The sequence below is a fragment of the Alternaria incomplexa genome, assembly GCF_024043165.1.
Source record: "Alternaria incomplexa strain BMP 0042 chromosome Unknown scaffold_11, whole genome shotgun sequence".
NCBI lineage: Eukaryota > Fungi > Ascomycota > Dothideomycetes > Pleosporales > Pleosporaceae > Alternaria > Alternaria incomplexa.
The window spans coordinates 275,477-292,822 of NW_026249860.1; the positions used below are offsets into that span (position 1 = coordinate 275,477).

The 17,346-nt window shown below is 52.1% G+C and overlaps 5 protein-coding genes across 5 annotated transcripts; 3 read left to right on the forward strand and 2 right to left on the reverse strand.

The window, feature by feature from the left end:
• Nucleotides 1–1,101: 1,101 nt before the first annotated feature.
• J4E90_007502 (uncharacterized protein) lies at nt 1,102–2,869 on the reverse strand (the record flags this gene model as incomplete). Its single annotated transcript, XM_051437038.1, has 4 exons — nt 1,102–1,827; nt 1,874–2,533; nt 2,588–2,715; nt 2,764–2,869. The coding sequence occupies 4 exons, from the start codon at nt 2,867–2,869 to the stop codon at nt 1,102–1,104; spliced, it is 1,620 nt and encodes a 539-aa protein (XP_051288784.1).
• Nucleotides 2,870–5,179: 2,310 nt separating this feature from the next.
• Nucleotides 5,180–6,084, forward strand: J4E90_007503 (uncharacterized protein; the record flags this gene model as incomplete). Its single annotated transcript, XM_051437039.1, has 2 exons — nt 5,180–5,805; nt 5,856–6,084. 2 exons carry the CDS (start codon nt 5,180–5,182, stop codon nt 6,082–6,084), a joined length of 855 nt encoding a protein of 284 aa, XP_051288785.1.
• Nucleotides 6,085–9,310: 3,226 nt separating this feature from the next.
• Nucleotides 9,311–10,450, reverse strand: J4E90_007504 (uncharacterized protein; the record flags this gene model as incomplete). Its single annotated transcript, XM_051437040.1, has 2 exons — nt 9,311–10,070; nt 10,119–10,450. The coding sequence occupies 2 exons, from the start codon at nt 10,448–10,450 to the stop codon at nt 9,311–9,313; spliced, it is 1,092 nt and encodes a 363-aa protein (XP_051288786.1).
• Nucleotides 10,451–11,641: 1,191 nt separating this feature from the next.
• Nucleotides 11,642–12,913, forward strand: J4E90_007505 (uncharacterized protein; the record flags this gene model as incomplete). Its single annotated transcript, XM_051437041.1, has 1 exon — nt 11,642–12,913. The coding sequence occupies one exon, from the start codon at nt 11,642–11,644 to the stop codon at nt 12,911–12,913; it is 1,272 nt and encodes a 423-aa protein (XP_051288787.1).
• A 2,140-nt stretch (nt 12,914–15,053) lies between these two features.
• On the forward strand, nt 15,054–16,106 carry J4E90_007506 (uncharacterized protein; the record flags this gene model as incomplete). The annotated part of the gene is made up of 1 exon (XM_051437042.1): nt 15,054–16,106. The coding sequence occupies one exon, from the start codon at nt 15,054–15,056 to the stop codon at nt 16,104–16,106; it is 1,053 nt and encodes a 350-aa protein (XP_051288788.1).
• Nucleotides 16,107–17,346: the final 1,240 nt, after the last annotated feature.

Genomic DNA, 17,346 nt, shown 5'->3' on the forward strand with positions numbered 1-17,346 from the left:
ATGTTAGTCTGTCAGCACGATGTCGATAGTGTATATTGTGTCGGTGTTGTATGCAGATCATCGTCGGTCTTCGTTTAGCCTGAGCGGTGGTCGAGGTCACTCCAGGGTTTAAGCATCTTCGGAAGCATGCTGTAGCCTATGATCGTGGAAGGAAGAAAGGTCCACGACTCAAGCGAAAGCGAGAACGACAATCTATGCCCCAGCATCCGGAGTCGTGGCTCCAGGTGATCGACAAATAGCGCGCGCGACCAGATGCTAGATTCCATTTCCCCTGCAACAGATCTGGATGCGGTCTACAAATCGCTTCCGGTGAGTTCCTCTTATTGTCCGACCACCAATCAGCTTGTTAACGATGCCTCGGCACTGCGCAAGCTCCCCTTCCGCCGTAGATCATCCGCTCGTTCAGCCAATCATCATACTCGGGTACCTCGGCAAGAATTGCAGGCATCGACCGTCATCGGGGTGCTGACGCGACCGTGGCTGTCAGACACCAGATGCAATGACTTCTCCGCATCTCGTCCGTCTCAGAAGATTCTTGGTGGTCGTACTGCCGCGTAGGACGTCTCGCTATTGAATGCGGGAGTGTGGGGTTTGTCGCCGGAGTTCTTCGTGCTTTCCCTGGACGATGAGATCGCTTGCAGCTCTGGTCTCCATGCCGAACAGTGAAGTAACGGTCGATGTACATCGTCAGAGAAAGTGTGCGATGTGTTCTAATTCGTGTGGTCGTCTTATCAGAGCGGTAATGCAGGAGGCCAGCTTCCCAGTTAGGGGATTGCGATCAGCGCCAAGCTGCCATTACCTAAGCAACGATATCCTACTCGGGTAGCTGGAGCGCTGGGCATGCTGAGTTAGTACCAGGTATTGCAGCGCATCGATGCAAATGAAGAGTGAGAGTCAATATCAGAAAACCAGTGCATCACATGTCACAAGCGCTGAGATAAATGCAGGAGTATGAAGACGGGGTTGTTGATTGAATGCCGCCTGAACCTTCCAGGGTTGGAAAGGTCCAAGCGCGTCCGTCCGCCTTCTTTGGCGACAAGAGGGAATGACGCCGAGTTGTCGGCCATCATCGATCGCGCCCCCTCGTCGCCTTCATTCGTCTTATCTCTTTACTGTTTCAATTGTCTCAACACCAATATCCTTCTCATGTTCCATACCCTTATTCCTTGCAACGACTTCTTCCTCGGTCAATATCGGCTTGCCGCGAAGCTGCGCCCAAACAGCCTGGTGCATCGGCCTTAGGAAGAGGGCGTCCATCTCCTCAAGACTGATACCTTTTGTCTCGGGTACGAAGAAGAAACTCCAGATACCCATTGCGACTAAGATGGTGGCGAAGAAGAAGTAAGCCCCGTAACCCAGATCTGAGATCATGTATGGGGTACTGCGGGCAATGATGAAAGAACCGAGCCAAGTATCCGCGGTCGTTAGCGAAACGCACAGCATACGAATGTCGAGTGGGAAGATCTCGGAAGCGTAAGTCCACGTGATCCCCTGCCACGTAGCGCAGATGATGAAGGCGTTGATGTAAACGCAGACCATAGCAAGGTAGCCCCAGCCGTTTCGTGTGACATCGCCTCTCAAAGCAGCTCCAGCTGGATCAGCCTTCATGACATAACCGCCGATGTACCACATGGGTATGCAACCGAGCGCAGCTCCCCAGATAAGGCCCTTACGGCGACCAACCTTCTCGACAACGATGAAGGTGAAGGTGAACATGCCGAGTGTCTTTGCGATACCGTAGAACCCAGTGGAGAAGAGCTTCAGCGACGTTCCAGAGATACCAAGTGTTTCGAAGATGCGAGGTGCGTAGTAAGTGATGATGTTGACCTGACAGATTAGCCTCTATCGTGCCGTGCAGACGGTATATACTTACACCAGTGAAGGACTGCAGGAACATGAGCGCAAGACCAATGGCCATGCGGTTACGCACACCCTTCTGGAATAGCTTCATGAACTGTTGCTTCTTGCTCTGTCGATTGGCGCTACGTCGTTCGACTTGCGCGCGGATCTCGCTCATCTCGTGCTGGATGTACGCATGTGACTCGTCGAGGCACCTAATCTTACATAAGATGCGTTCTGCGCCTTCGAAGTTGTCCTTCTTTGCGAGGTATCGAGGCGACTCAGGGCACCATGCGACACCGAGAAGCAAGAGCAGACCAGGGATGAGCTGGATCGCAAGAGGAACGATCCATTGCGTCTGGCCTTTGACGCTAATGGTCTGATCACAAGCATAGTTGATCCAGAAGCCCAGCATACCTCCACCTTGCGAAGCAATTTCGAAAATACCGACCAGCCTGCCACGGATGGAAGGTGGAGCTGTTTCAGAGATGTAAACAGGCACGACCATACTTGATGCGCCAATGCCTAGACCTGCTACGGCTCGACCGCCATAGATCATGTTGAGGCTACCTTGAGAGGCAGTCATGAGTGTGCCGCCAAGCAGGAATACTGCGGACGCAAATATCATAGTCTTTTTTCGTCCAATGCGTTCCGCGAAGGGGAAAGCGATAAGCGCTCCGAAGAAGCATCCCGCCTACTCATTGTCAGTCCGCGACGACTTGGCAACAGCTCGTTTCTGGAAACCTACCTGGAAAGTAGAAACGATGTTGCCTTGAATTGTGTCGCGATTGCTCTTTGCGATGTCGTTCATGCCAAAGTCACGAATGAAGGATTCAAGGGCCATAGTCCCGCCAATAACGGCTGTATCGTAACCCACTGTTTCGACATTAGCTTTTACACTCAGACTGATTCAATCATACTTACTAGCTAGCGCAGACATCGAGGCGATGAGTGCGATGAGGTGGATCCGCCAGTTGCGGACCTCTGGCGGGTCCAGAGTACCAGATGCATGAGTGTTGAAGCAACCCATATGTTGGTCAAAGGTTTAGTTAAGTTGATCGTAAGATAGATGATAGAGTATAGTTTCTAGCCTGATTATGAGCATTCCGAGCGAAGGGTGTGTGTCTTCTTATGCCCGCTGCCTCGCTTTGCAGGCCTTCATTGCCGAGCCATCCTTCATGATGCTACCTCGCCATCACTACAGTCATACCCCGCGGGGAAACTGCACGAGGACTAGCATCGTCCCATGTTTACCGCAACAGTTGCTGTTCCAAGCTATCTCTCGGATCATCGTAGCGAATCTGGGGAAGGGTCCACTTGGCAGTCGACAAGGTCAAGCCTTACCCTATGGTTGGCATCTGGGGTCGCGATATTTTATAGGCAGAGAGCTGCATGGAGGATGCACGTAAGGCACTTGGCGGCTGACCGTTATCGATGGTATGGGTGGTGAAGCTTGACAGAACAGTAGACGCCGGTAGCGTGTGCGGGGTAATGAGCGGGTCGGGGGAAAATCTATGCCCGTGGTGGAACTCCATGCCTTTTTCGGTCTTGCATCTGGTGACCTGGTACCTTCACCTCGACCAAACTACCATGGAACAACATGGGCAGTAAACGTGTTTACTGTCTGGAAATGGCCTGCGTGTACGATCGAACCATGCCCAGGTGGATTCACGATATGCAACATCCGTCTCCACGGACAACAGCCGAATGCCGCATAACAGCTGCAGATTACCAGACCACACCTGTGCATGCTCGCGCTCCGCTGGCACGTGGCAGGATGAACATTTCCGCCCCAAGATACCAAGCCCTGGCATAGCCTCTCTTGACATGCACAAGATGACGGAGCCGCCGTATACGATAAAATTACGGGACGGTCCATCGCACCTGGGCACGGCGGCAAGTCGCTTAGCTCGCTACTGTCAGCAGCATGAATGTGTTTGGCTGGCTATTCATACTCTACACCTCACAAGAGTATTGGCATGTTGACTTGGACTACGCTAGGGTAAGACCGCGGCCGACAACGTATCTGACGTCTCGCAATGGCGATGTTTGTCATGCCAATGAGAAGGATGTGATATCGCGTACAAAGTGGCGAAGCTGTGGGTTTTGCGTCCGAACCTGTCTGTCCATCTTCGGAGATATCGAAATCCTCTAATACGATCCCGGCGCATGGCAAGAACGCGTATAGAGAGATCTTGCTCAGATGGTTGGGGGCCTTGAGAGTTGAGACAAGAAAGGAGCGTCGGGCTCTTTTTGGATTCCCATTAATCGCGTCAGATCCGAACACGGTAGGTATCTGGCAATCTCTGGGGCGATTGAGACAATACCCTTGTAAGAAGATGTGTTCAAGCCATGCGTATACCGCAACACTAGACACCGGACACCAGGAACGTTCGAGATTACGAAAAGAAGTCTATAAATTGAGATTACAGTACGATCTAATGCCATGTTGATTGTAGGAGTGATGAGACACCAAGTAGCCTGCCCGGGCCAGGTACTGCTGGTCGACCCAGATCTCTGCTGATGGTGCCCAGGAGTCGGGCCATGCCAGCCGCGAATCAATTCCTAGCCCATGCCTTCTTACTTTTACTGACAAACAATATGCCAAACAGCACAGTGAAGAAAGCTGTTGTGTTAACGATCATCCAGTACAGCAGCAAATGAAGTGCAGCCCCGTTCAAGTAGTTCACAGTCCACAGATCTCGCTTAAGTAGATCATATGAAAACCGAGACTTGTCAATAGCCACCACTAGCCGACATGCCAACACGGTTAACTTGAATAGGAAGTGAACCCAAAGCACTTGAACGCCGGCATATATCAAGTCCAGTATGTAGTATGTAGACAGAAGAACGGCCAGGTTGCGGAGAGCCCATGGACGGAGCGATCGCGACGCTCGAATGAAGATCCACTTATGAAGGAGTTCACGCTCCCTAGCAATCAATATTGATGTGTGAACTATCTTGGGCCAAATGTCCATCAGATGTACGTGTCGTTTTCGTGGCCGCGATATCAGGAAGAAAGTCGTAGTCATAGCACGCTGTGGCGCAGCCACGAAGTCAAGAGCCGTGGTGAAAGATGGCAAGTCCGACAGAATCCTGAGTGCTGCACGCGGTTGGCACTAAAGCGGAAAGGCTAGTTAGTAAGCGGTGTAGCTGCAGGAGGGGCCTGGGCCCAAGCTCCTGCCGCGCCCGCCAGCTCTCCAGGTACTCTCCCACGGCGCTTCCCTCGATGCTAATAACACCTGCCACACGAGCATTACGACCACTCCGACCACTCATGACGAGCGCATATTATCTCGCAAGACCTTTGTCCTCCCGATCACGAAGCGCGTCACCCAAAATGGCCGACACACTATCTCTCGACGAGATCCCCACCCTCACCTTGCTCTACAAGCTAAAGAAGATCGTGCCAAGCGACGACAAGGGCCAGTCCACATACAACGCGTCCGCTGCCCTCAACGACAAGATCAGCGTCATCCGACAAGACATCACAACGCTAGCCATCGACGCCATCGTCAACGCCGCGAATACTTCCCTCCTAGGTGGTGGGGGCGTAGACGGTGCGATTCACCGCGCAGCTGGGCCCGGCTTGTTAGAAGAGTGCGAGACGCTGGACGGTTGCCAGACAGGCAGTGCGAAGATCACAGATGGCTACGAACTGCCTAGCAAGAAGGTCATCCACGCCGTTGGGCCAATATACTGGAAGGAGGGTTCGCGCTCAGCAGAACTATTGTCAGGCTGCTACCGTACGAGCCTGGAGCTAGCAGTCGAGAAAGGCTGCAAGAGCATCGCATTCTCAGCTTTGAGCACTGGCGTCTACGGCTACCCCAGCGGCGAGGCCAGCACAGTCGCGCTCGAGACGGTGCGTAAGTTCCTCGAAGAGGAGGGCAAGGCAGACAAGCTTGACCGCGTCATATTCTGCAACTTTCTCCAGAAAGACGAGGACGCATACTTCAAGAACATCCCGTAAGTCTCAAGCGTCATCAGTCTTACTCAATACACTAACGACTACCTAGTGACTACTTCCCACCAGTCGATTCTGACCCCAAAGCGCAAGAGGAACAGTCCACTGAACCCTCCGAACTCGCATCACAACTTCCAGACGCCCCGACGGCCGACCCTAAAGATATCGACGATGCTCAACAGCCATCTCCGAAGAAGCAGAAGACCACCGACACCGATGATGACTTTGTGGTGGTTGAGAAAGATGACGTCAAGGAGGACAATGCGAAGCCTGAGCTATGAGATCATCACAAAATAATGCGATAATGACGGCGCAGGTTATGGAATTTTTATCGGCTCATATCGGTACACGTTGTGATTTGGGCATACTGGGCGTTTGGTCGTTGGGCATGGGAGGCTTATACCCTGGATAAGAGTCATGAACGAGCCATATTGATTCTCGTCAATTGAATGACACACACGCTCAGTCGTCTCTTGCTTTTGGAGATCCGAACTTCTTCCGATGCCTTTCACTGACAGATTTGTTCAGCTGTGCTTGCACGGGGTGATGCTCAGTCATTTCACTGGAAGATACAGATTGCAGCCGAAGCCAGTCAAGACTCTTTCCATCAACATTTCGCCTCTAGTATAACTCGCGCTACGACCGACCTCTCGCAGAAACAATCACTATATCCCTCAGTCACCGCAACATCCCCTCAACAAACTATGCCGCACTTCCTCCAACCACTCATAGCCGTTCCATTAATTCCCGATTACAAATGCAATATAGCACCCGTCGAAGAAGACGACACGTGCTACATTTGCCGCGAGCCATTCTCTATCGACGACTGCTCGCCCATCCAGATCACTCCGTGTGGCCACATCGTGGGGGACAAGTGCTTATATGAGTGGATGAAACGACAACCCGGTAGATGCCCGTACTGGAACCAACTTCTCCCCCATCGCCCTGCCCATGAGAGCTCCATGATTCGCACTCTGGTCGGTTCGCGTGTTGGCTCGGTGTGGTTCCACGTCTTCGAGCGTTACATACTTGACTTACCATGCTTGTCTATCCGCGAGGAAATTCGATGCGTCATGCAACATTCTGACTGGTATGTCAATGGCAGCGTTCGGAATTTCCATATCATCTTGCTGGTAATGCGGAATGTTGTCCTTGCCTGGCACATCGGACTTGTGGTGTTGCTTTTCCGGCGCTTAACTGGCGATAAGCAGTTTAGTCGAGACCCTATATCGTTAGTGGGGAATATTTTGGTGGTGGTCATCACTTTGATCAACATCTTGACTTTGCCGACTTTGGTGGCTATAATTGTTGACTGGTCTAAGAGGCGATCTAGAGCTAGGGCGGCAAGGACTCGACTGGGACGATGGTAAGATTGAGGCCAATACTCAAAGCCAACGCGCTTCTAAACTGCTCGGATACCGTGCGGTCGAGCCAGTGTCAAATCAACAGTTCCAAGTTCCGATCTATGAACAGTCGTCAAAAGGGCTAAAAAGATTTCCTGATCATTCACTATGCTTTGTTGTACGACGCTAACCATAACATGCATAACTGCACTCAATGAGTAAAGCGTCACTTCCGACTCTCAATTGCTAGACTTCCCGATACCAGGCTCTGCGCGTCGACGTGAAGTCCTGCCTCATCTCCCCAACTGACCAATGCGTGTCCTGGGGAGGTATGTTATTCTGATAAACCGGAGCAGGACGGCGCGGTCCACAAATCGTATCATCGAGCGATTCAGCCGAACGCGGCGCGTCGTCGATGTCACAACCTTGAGTCGGTCTTGATATAGAACTGTCGTTGCTTTGCGTATCAACGCTGACCATTGCTGCGCGGGGTGTACTAGGGGTCAGTGCCTGCGAATCACGCTGGACATCGGCGTCGGCTTCGACATCGTTTCTCTCCTTCTCAGATGCGGCAAGAGCACGCCTGTGGAAGCACTGCCTCACCATGGTAACAATCCATATGAGGATGGGTATGCCGATCAGAGCGCCAATGACGCATCCGGCAATGATGCCGTTTGACTTAGCATCGTTGGGGTCAGGACGATGGGTTTCATCATATGAGTACGTCGGTGTGGATGCAGGCGCGGTAGCTTCGATGTACGGATATGATGGAGAAGGCTTCCAAGGTGGGACCGTTGGTACGGGTGTGATCGCTGGATCGGACCAGGCTGGTTGTGTCCACGCAGGTTCGGTCCATGCGGGTTCGGTCCACGCTGGCGCTGAGGGTGTCCACTCCCACTGGCGCGCCCGAACGCTGGCATTGCTATCAGAGGCCACTGGTTCAAGGCCAATAGTGGATGTGTCCATTACCGCAACTTTTGTGGGCTCGGAAGTGGATGGAGAAGAGCGAACCGGCGCTGCGAAGACAGCTGATATGCTCATAAAAGCGAAAGTGAGAAAGGGTAATAACATACCTGGTGTAGATGCAAACATGTGGAAACTGATCTACAACTACTACCGGGATACTCACTACTGTGACGTTCGATCCAGTGAACTGCGAAGATTCTGATCGTATGTTTGCTGTTCTGCGTGACGGTTACCCTGCGGTCCGCTGAATGCAATGGTAACTTCGCGCCTTGAAGTATTTGCTCTTGAGCTGCGCTTGAGTCTTTTCAATTAGTACGATGATGGTGTTGTCAGCATATAGGGCGCGTTGTGAGATGACATCGCCAAGGTTGGCGCTGGCAGTGATACGTGGATAGTTGATGGCATGTCATGGCGCTGGCGATCCATCATCGATGCAGTGTACGCTTCGACAAGATAAGATAGCGCTAATGTATGAGCTTCTCGTATAGTAGATTTTGAGTAATGATGCCCGGATTTGCGTCACGCCGAAGCCGTGTCGATGAGTACACGCGCCACATACTCGCCCTTACAGAGCTCCCCATAACAGATCTGCAGTAACCACGCTGAGACTACAAGCGCGAGCGTATGTCTTCGGGGCAACAACGAACTTCGCTCATGTCATCCGAACGTATTTGACTGGTCCAACGTACGCGTGCCTGCCACGAACAACGTAGTACAGTATAGCAAAGAGAACGACGATCCCATATCCCAATACTGCCCAGTTCATATCTGTAATTGTTGGTCGAGGCCCAACTGGGAAGAAACAGAAGACCCAAGCAAACAGCAGGAACAGTACAGCGATGATGTTGATCGGTAATCCAAGTCGTCCCAGGTCGAACTTGGACGGCAGAAGCGGTTCACCTCTTATGCGCTTCAGGGCAACGCACGAGATCGTGATCAGGTACGATATTAGCATTGAAGCGACACCAAGGGAGATGACCTGCATGAATGCGACGGTGGAGCCGAGGTTGATACACGACAGAATTACGACGAAAACCACCGTTATGTAGGTCGAGTTGATCGGTACTTGGCGCTTCGTTGATACCTACTCGCTGTCAGTTCTCGTTTGAAGTAATAGCCATGACGAAGTAGGCTTTTGACGAACCTTGCTGAAGACATGCGCAAATGGGACGCCATTATCACGAGCGAAGGCGAATACCTAGCGTGAACTTGTTGCCATGATAGCAACGCAAGCGAAAATCGCAACGACCAACATCAAAACCGTCAGCGCAGTCGCGCCGCCTACGGACTTGGTCGTGTCGACGAAAACTTGAATGAAAGGCGTGCCAAGTGGGGTCGTAAGTACAGAGACTGTGTCGGTGACGCAGAAGCAGAAGGTGATTGCCATGATCCAGCCGAGCAGCCCGTTCCCGAGCCACGTCCACATCATAGCGCGCGGAATCACATGGGCAGCATCGCGTACCTCCTCCGCCATATGTGCTCCCGCTTCAACGCCAACGAAGGAGCTGGTAGCGCTCGTAAGGCCAAGAATTACCGCGAGCGGAATATTCCCCCACATCATATTGTCCTCGAAGACCGTGAAGACATCGCTGGAAGAGTGGCTTCTGTCGCTCATGACCCAGAGTGGAATTACGACAGCGAAGAATCCAGCAACGTGCAGTATGACGACGCCTCCTTCTATTAATGGTAGATGACGAGAGAGGTATGTGTTGAACACCAAGCACATGGCCAGGACAGCCCAGATGAGGAGCGTTCCGTGCCACGCCTTCGGAATGTACGATGAATTGTTCAAGATGATGAGGCCCTGTATCTGTTTGCCGGAAAGATACGAAACGGTTGCTACACCGCTCTGCCAGCCCAGAACCCCGAGCCAGCCTACCAGATAGCTGAGAAACTTCTGGCAGCTTGGTGGTGCGAACTCTGATACCCAGTGGTACTGTGCGCCAGCTGTTGGTGCCCTGCTAAAAGTGAGTAAGTATCATTGGAGGTGATTAAGCTGTACCCACATCGATGCCATTTCAGCCAGCGAAGCGACAACGAAACCGAACCCAATCATGACGATGAAGTATCCCCAGATAAGCCCTGCTGTTCCGCCGTTGGCAAGAGCAAAGACGGATGTGGCAAGGATAGTCTCCCAGGTCGAAAGAAGAACTATGCAGAATCCTAGAATGGTGATAGAACGGAAGTTTCGCCGAGTTTCCTGCGTCTTTCCCATGCGATGCATGTCATGGGCGTCCGCTGTGGTCGCATCCTTCTCGGCCACGTTGTGAGCCAGGCTATGATCGTTGAATATATCTTGAGGTTCTCCGATGTGTGCTTCTGCAAATTTGCTCGACATGATTACGCTGGAGGATCGCTGCGGGAATGATACGCAGAGGGAAGTGGCAAGTCCCCATCTCGTACGTAGACAAAGGTGTTCTTATGCCTGAGAGGTGATGCGGTTGTATCCTAGTCGACTTACGCCCTGCATATGTATATGGTAGCCCAATGAAGTCAATACCTGCGCCTCGCTGTAAAGACGATTTCGCGTACCGATGCTGCAGTATTGATTAAGCAGCTTGCGACCCAGCGCTCGTCATTGGCAGACGGCTGGGCGTACAGGGAGCAGCGATAAGTTTTGTCTTACGGTGAATATCGCACTGCCGAAAGCATATGGATGATGCCGTTTGTGCTGACAGGTAGATATAGCCAGGCCTTACGATGCAGGCAATCTGCCATCGAAGAGATCATTGGTAGGCAATATGCTGTGATCTGGCTATCTGCAACCGTGTCGCACATGTGGAGATCTAGACGCTCATACATCGGTCAGAAACTCAAAACCTGGGGCGAGACTATGTTCCGAAAGTCGTGATAGCAGTCGAGACCGTCTGTGCTGTGTAAGAGTGTGGCTGCGCTCTGGAGAGATGATTAGAAGGCAGATGCCCCTGCGCCAACCAAGAAAGGCTAGCTCATTACGCGTTCTTAGCGTGTTCGGGGTCCAAATGTCGCCAGGGTCTTCGGCATCTTCAATCGCGTCGCTTTCACGCAGCACCTGGAAACCTTCTCAATCCACAATACATTGCCGTCGAATTGGATGCCTTCCTCTGAATCGCGACATCATGCTCGGCCTGCCTCACTCGCATGCCTAGAGTGTCGGCGTACCCACCTCAAGTGCGACGGAACCCAGCCTATATGCGGGCGCTGCCGGACTCGTGGTTTTGCATGCACCTACAAGCGTTCTGGACGAGGTCGCCGACGTGGTATAACGCGCGCAGACACTGATGAGCAGCCGACACTGTCTCACACCCCACCCGTCTCTTCTGGCCCGGTCGCGCAACCCGCTGTTGCACAAGCGCTGTCCTGTACGTCCTCTGCAGCGCAATGGCTCCCTCTCGACGATGCAGCCGTTCCACCAAACTCGGCCCTACTGCACCGTCGAATATCAACCACTCCGCCAGATCAGAATGCCGAGTGGGCTGACGATGAGCAACTGGTGAATCTTTACTATCTGAACTTCCACGCGAGTCACCCAATCCTTCTCCCAAGGGACATGTATTGGCAACAAGAATACCCTCGTTATCTGAAAGCGGTAGTGCATCTCATCGGTGGTCGTTATTCACATGCTGTCTCGCTCGACGAATTGCGCGAGAACGTGGCACGAGAGTTTGCTCAAAGCGAAGGAAACACAGCCGAGATGGTACAAGCAGGACTCCTCAACAGTATCGCCCTGTTCGCGGAAAACGCTACGGATCAAGGGCAGAAGATGCTTGATTCCACGATCGAACTAGCTTTACGACTCGGCATGCACCAGCGGAGCTTTGCTTCAACGCATGCTGGTGACCTGACTGTGCTGGAAGAAAGCATGCGGAGAACCTGGTACGAATTGTACGTGATCGACGGCTGCATCGCGGCATTACAGCGAAAATCGACATTCAAAACCAACACAGTAAATGCTGATGTTCTTTTACCATGCGACGACTTTACTTACGAAGCCGGAATGTGCTTTATGCCAGCAACTATGGCCGAATTTCACGGCAACGTCTTTGCCGAAGAGGAAAAGGTGTTTTCTTCCTTCTGCTACCGCATAGAAGCCGTACGTCTTCTCGGACGAGTTTTGACTATCACTGGAAAGCATGGGGTGGATCGAGATCTGGTGCAGGCCGTTGACAATGCGCTTGCTGCATTCTTATATCACTTACCACGCTCCAAAAGCGAATCGGAGATCTCAAACACCTTCGGTGATCTGGACGAACTCATGTTCCAAGCGCACACTATCATCCAATGGAGCACTATTCTCGTGCATTACCCCAGAGGCGATCTGATATCTTCTGACCTATTAACACAAGACGTACTTGGAGCCAATTGTACCAAGCTCCTCTGTCCCTGCAATCGACAACATATCCACTCCGTCAAAGCTATCGAAGCCTCCAAGACCCTAGCTATGTTAGCGGCGCTGCGTACTCCCACTCAAAAGCACACACCATTGTTTGTGTATCCACTGGCTCTCGCTGCTGTCGTTCAGCTTTCCATTGGCGCGATGCACGACAAAAGCCCTCGGCGTTGCTTGGACCAGCACGCTGACCGAGTGAAGCTATTACTCGGGGTACTCAAGTCTATGAGCCGCCAATGGCCGGCTGCTGGAATTGTGTTACGCACCCTGAAAAGGGTAGCATCCGCAGTATTCCGTGGTTCCTCTGTCGATTCACCGTCCAGCATAGTGGCTCCTCCAGCCACATCAATCGATAACGATGCTTTCCCCGACTTCGATCTCCAGGATTTGTACGGACTTGTGGGCCTTGATAATAATTCGTTAGGCATATGATACGCTCGGTTTGGCCTTCGAGGTCTACTTCAACCATTGAGTCAAAAATGCAAGGACGCAAAAATCGCTTCATCTGCGCGAACCAAATTGGAAAAGATCATTGTATTATATACATACTCTCTAGAATCTTTCCCGTCGACATAGCGCTTGGACCTGCCTAGAGGTGCTCATCGCCGCTCAGTCCCCGTCTCCCATGACCCTCCCTTCATCTTGATCGGAAGACGCATCAAAAGCTCACCGCTTGGTGTCGGTAATGGGAGTCTACCAGCGCGTATGTTTATCTGCAAGGACGGATGCAGCAGCTTCGGCGCGTTCAGACTCGCATCACGTTCTTCTCGCAGGATTCGAAAATCGTCCTCCGCATGGTTCGCGAGATGTCTGTTCTTCTCCTTGTGATCCTGTACAGTCATCCAAGGCACGGCTTCGCATCGTTGCGGACACGCTGGATAGTCATGCCCTGTCCAAATCTTGGTTTCGTCCGGTAATTTCAGTAGCTTTTGTGCTGAAGCATACAAACTCTTTGCACTCCCGCCTGGAAAATCACATCGTGCAGTGCCGATGTCAGCATGAAAGATGGAGTCGCCGCAGAACACGTTGCCTTACAAAGTGTTAGTGTTGGACACAAATATAGATCGCTACAGCGAGCACTTACTGCCGACCTGGTAACCGATATGATCAGGGGTATGTCCTGGAAGATGAAGGACCTTCACCCTCAAATTCCCAACCTCGAAGATCTCATCATCTTCGAAAAGATGATCGAACGCATTTTCGTACTCAACAGCTGGAATACCATACCTCACAGCAAATCGTTTCTGGACCTCGCGAATTCGTTTTCCGATGCAAATGGGCGGTTTGAAACCCTGCTGCGATGAAAGACGCTGCTGGAGGCAAGAAGCTGCTGTCAGGTGATCGGCATGTGCGTGCGTTTCCAGTATCCTCTCGATGTAGTACCCTTCCTCCAAGATTGTCGCCAATAGATCATCAGCTGTCTGGGTACTGATTGTCTGGGTAGGCCCGTCATAGTCAAGTACAGGATCGATAATGACGGCTTTCTTGGACGAAGGGTCTGCTACCACGTATTGCCATGTTCCCGTCTTGTCTTCAAACAAGCTGTGGATTGCGGGCTCGTGGGACCTTATGGTGTGAGTGCTGTGACTTGATCGGTTTCGGGCTTTCCGCAGGATTCGTAAAGTTGGATTGGTCAGGTTGGTGACGATGCGGCCTGTCCAGCTCGCATAGTTCGGTGGATGTGTCAAGCTGACTGTTCCTCGTGTGATGCATTGAGGTATCGTAGGAGTCATTTGCGCCATCGATCGTTGCTGTTGCCTCCAAATGCGGACCTTGGGGGTGTGGTGAGACGAGTTCGGCAATCGCCAAAGCGCCTGGATGCGTCCAGATGAGCGTAAATTCTTCATGTCCTAGGATGGGACAGTCAATATCATCCGTTTATCAGCAGTCACTTGTTCATTACATCCTCCGCTTCGTCTTAAGTATTCATCAATCTCGGGAAGCTGACTGCCCAGGTGGTGCCACCTCCATGCAGGGTTCGGCGTCTATCCCTCTTGATCCCCGACATGAAACGCTTTTGATCGCCGACACGACAATAGCCTTTGGGATGACCAATCTACTCCCTTACTATTTCCGAAGCTCTTTAATAGTCGTTGCGTTCACCGTTCACAAACCGCAAAACCGCAAAACCACAAGGAATAACATTACGACAGGCCTACCGTTGTTCGAGCGGAAACAGCAATCATCATATTACTTCTTCAATTCACCGTTATCCGATACCTCCACACCACCGTCAGCAGCTAAATGAATAGCCATCTGCTTGGCCGGAATGTATTCATCGTGCCATCGCTTCACATCGACGTCCCTCCGGACTGCACTCACCACACGAGGTCGGCCAGCTGGGCGAGGCCTCGCGACAGTTTCACCTGCGACCAGTACATCAAGACATCACAAGGTTGTTGTTATTGGAAACGGTTCAGCTGGTGTCGCAGTCAGCCATCAACTGTTACGAAAAGGACGCTTCAAAAAGGACGATATTGCGGTTGTCGATCCGAGCACTTGGCATCATTACCAACCGGGCTGGACATTGGTGGGCGGCGGCTTGAGCAACAAACTACACTTCAAAAGGCCGATGAGCGAACTTGTCGCATCTGAGACAACGTTCTACAAAGACCATGTGGTGGCCATTCACCCGCAAGACAACTATTTGTCCTTGGGAGGCGATGACAAACTTCGATACGACCACCTCGTCATCGCTCCAGGCATCAAAGTTGATTACAACAGCGTCAAAGGCCTTCGCGAAGCTATGCGAAATCCTGATAGCGTCGTAGCATCCATATACAGCTACGACCATTGCGACAAAGTCTTTCAAAACATTCAGCGCCTCAAAAAGGGTTCGGTCATCTTCACCCAGCCTTCCGGTGTAGTGAAATGCGCAGGTGCACCTCAAAAGATCATGTGGCTCGCAATGGATCACTGGAGACGAGTAGGCCTCTACAGCAACGATTCCGGGAAAAGTACTATCAAGATGACTTTCGCGACTGGTCTGCCCACTATGTTTGGCGTACCGAAGTACAGCGTCAAACTGAACGAAATGCGAGAAGAGAGAGGAGTCACAGGCCTCTTCGAACATAACCTTATCGAGATTAATGGGAATACTGCGACATTCGAACGACCGAACGGCGAACAGCCCGTACAGCGACATTTTGACTTCCTTCATGTTGCGCCCCGAAATGTACCGCACGCTTTTGTGAAAGAGAGCGGGTTGGGCAACGACGCGGGATTCGTAGACGTGGATCAGCACTCTCTCCGGCACAAGAAGTTCAAGAACGTGTGGTCGCTTGGTGATGCGGCCAGTCTGCCTACATCGAAGACAGTGGCTGCGATCACATCCCAAGCGCCCATTCTCACACAAAATCTCTTGCGTACTATGGATGGCAAGGAGCCAGAGTCCGAATACGATGGTTACACTTCGTGTCCGCTTCTGACCGGTGACAAGAAGGTGCTTCTTGCGGAGTTCAAATACGGTGGTATGCCGAAAGAGACGTTCAATACATGGTTTGGTGTTGACCAGGCTGTTCCGAGACGCGCATTCTATCATCTGAAGAAAGACTTCTTCCCTTGGGTTTATGATCGATATCACGTGAAGGGCCGGTGGGGTGGCCCAAGTGGCTGGATCAGGTAGCGTTAGATAAGTGTTGAGAGGTGTTGCGATGTGTCTTTTCAAAGGGTTAATCCTCTGCATGGAAGTATTGGATAACGCATCGTGTATCGGCAGGGCTAGGTATATTGGCAATGGCGCGTAGTCGGCGCAAAGAAGGACTTTCTCGTATTGATCCTTTTGCTCGCTGGTGTTGATGATTCTACTGCTATCATTGAATAAGAGGCGATATGTGCATGGGCGGTTATTACGAAGAACACGTGGATGCATGAAATGTTGATGTTATGGTCTGGACGGCAGACGCGTGTTGGCGGAACAGCACGCTAAGGACAAAGATAGCTTAGCGCATAGCACGACGTAGGCGTGCTGGCTGACAGGGCGCGTTTGAACTTTGACAATAGGGCGTGCCACAAGGAGATATGTATAACCAGCGCCCAAGCCACTCTTCCCTCTGCTACTGCCAGCCCAAATCACGTACGCGTTACATCCCACTCCGACTACTGCAATCGGTTCCGATTACCTAGCACCATGACTACGAAGACCTCTCGGATCTCTTGCCGGACTTTCGTCGGTCATGCATTTGCCATTTCGAAGGCCTGTCGCTCTTATCACGGCATGTCCGGGTCTTGGAGACGAGGAACCGTCGGTACATGGCGCTAAACCTCTGGTGCAACGTTGCTTCTGTTGTGCAGGACCTCGAACTGGATTTCCCTTGGCCACTCTGCAAGAGAGATGAGGCGCGACGACACCCTCAGAACCCTACGCCACGGCGATGGACCAGCTGGAGGCCAACACAAGAGACATGTTTGCATATCAATCCCCTCTTATCTCACGCCCACATTGATATGCACATTGCGAGCCCAACCAGGCCGAGCATGACTCCCTTTCCAAGACGTGGAGGTGCCGTTCCACCCGAACATATCCTGGCTGCCAAGGCGCGCCTCCGCACCCATGGGACATCTCCACCTACCAAGTTCCTGCGCAAACGCCTCCCACGGGCCTGAATGTTGGTATCAGTAGCTGCAGACGGGTATCATGCCCGTAGTGCTACCCTGGCACGCGACATGTTATCATTGAGGCGTCGAGTCGTCGCTGGCCGTGGCTGCGTGGTGACGCGCGCCGCGACTCTGATCTAAGATCAGGACCGCAGGGGTGTGCGACGACATCATTAGAAGAGAGAGTTGTGCCCAGGCTGGGTTCTCTCACTGCACCTCTGCCGGGCTTGTCTCTTTGCCCTTTCCATGCAGCCTCTCATATCGCTTTA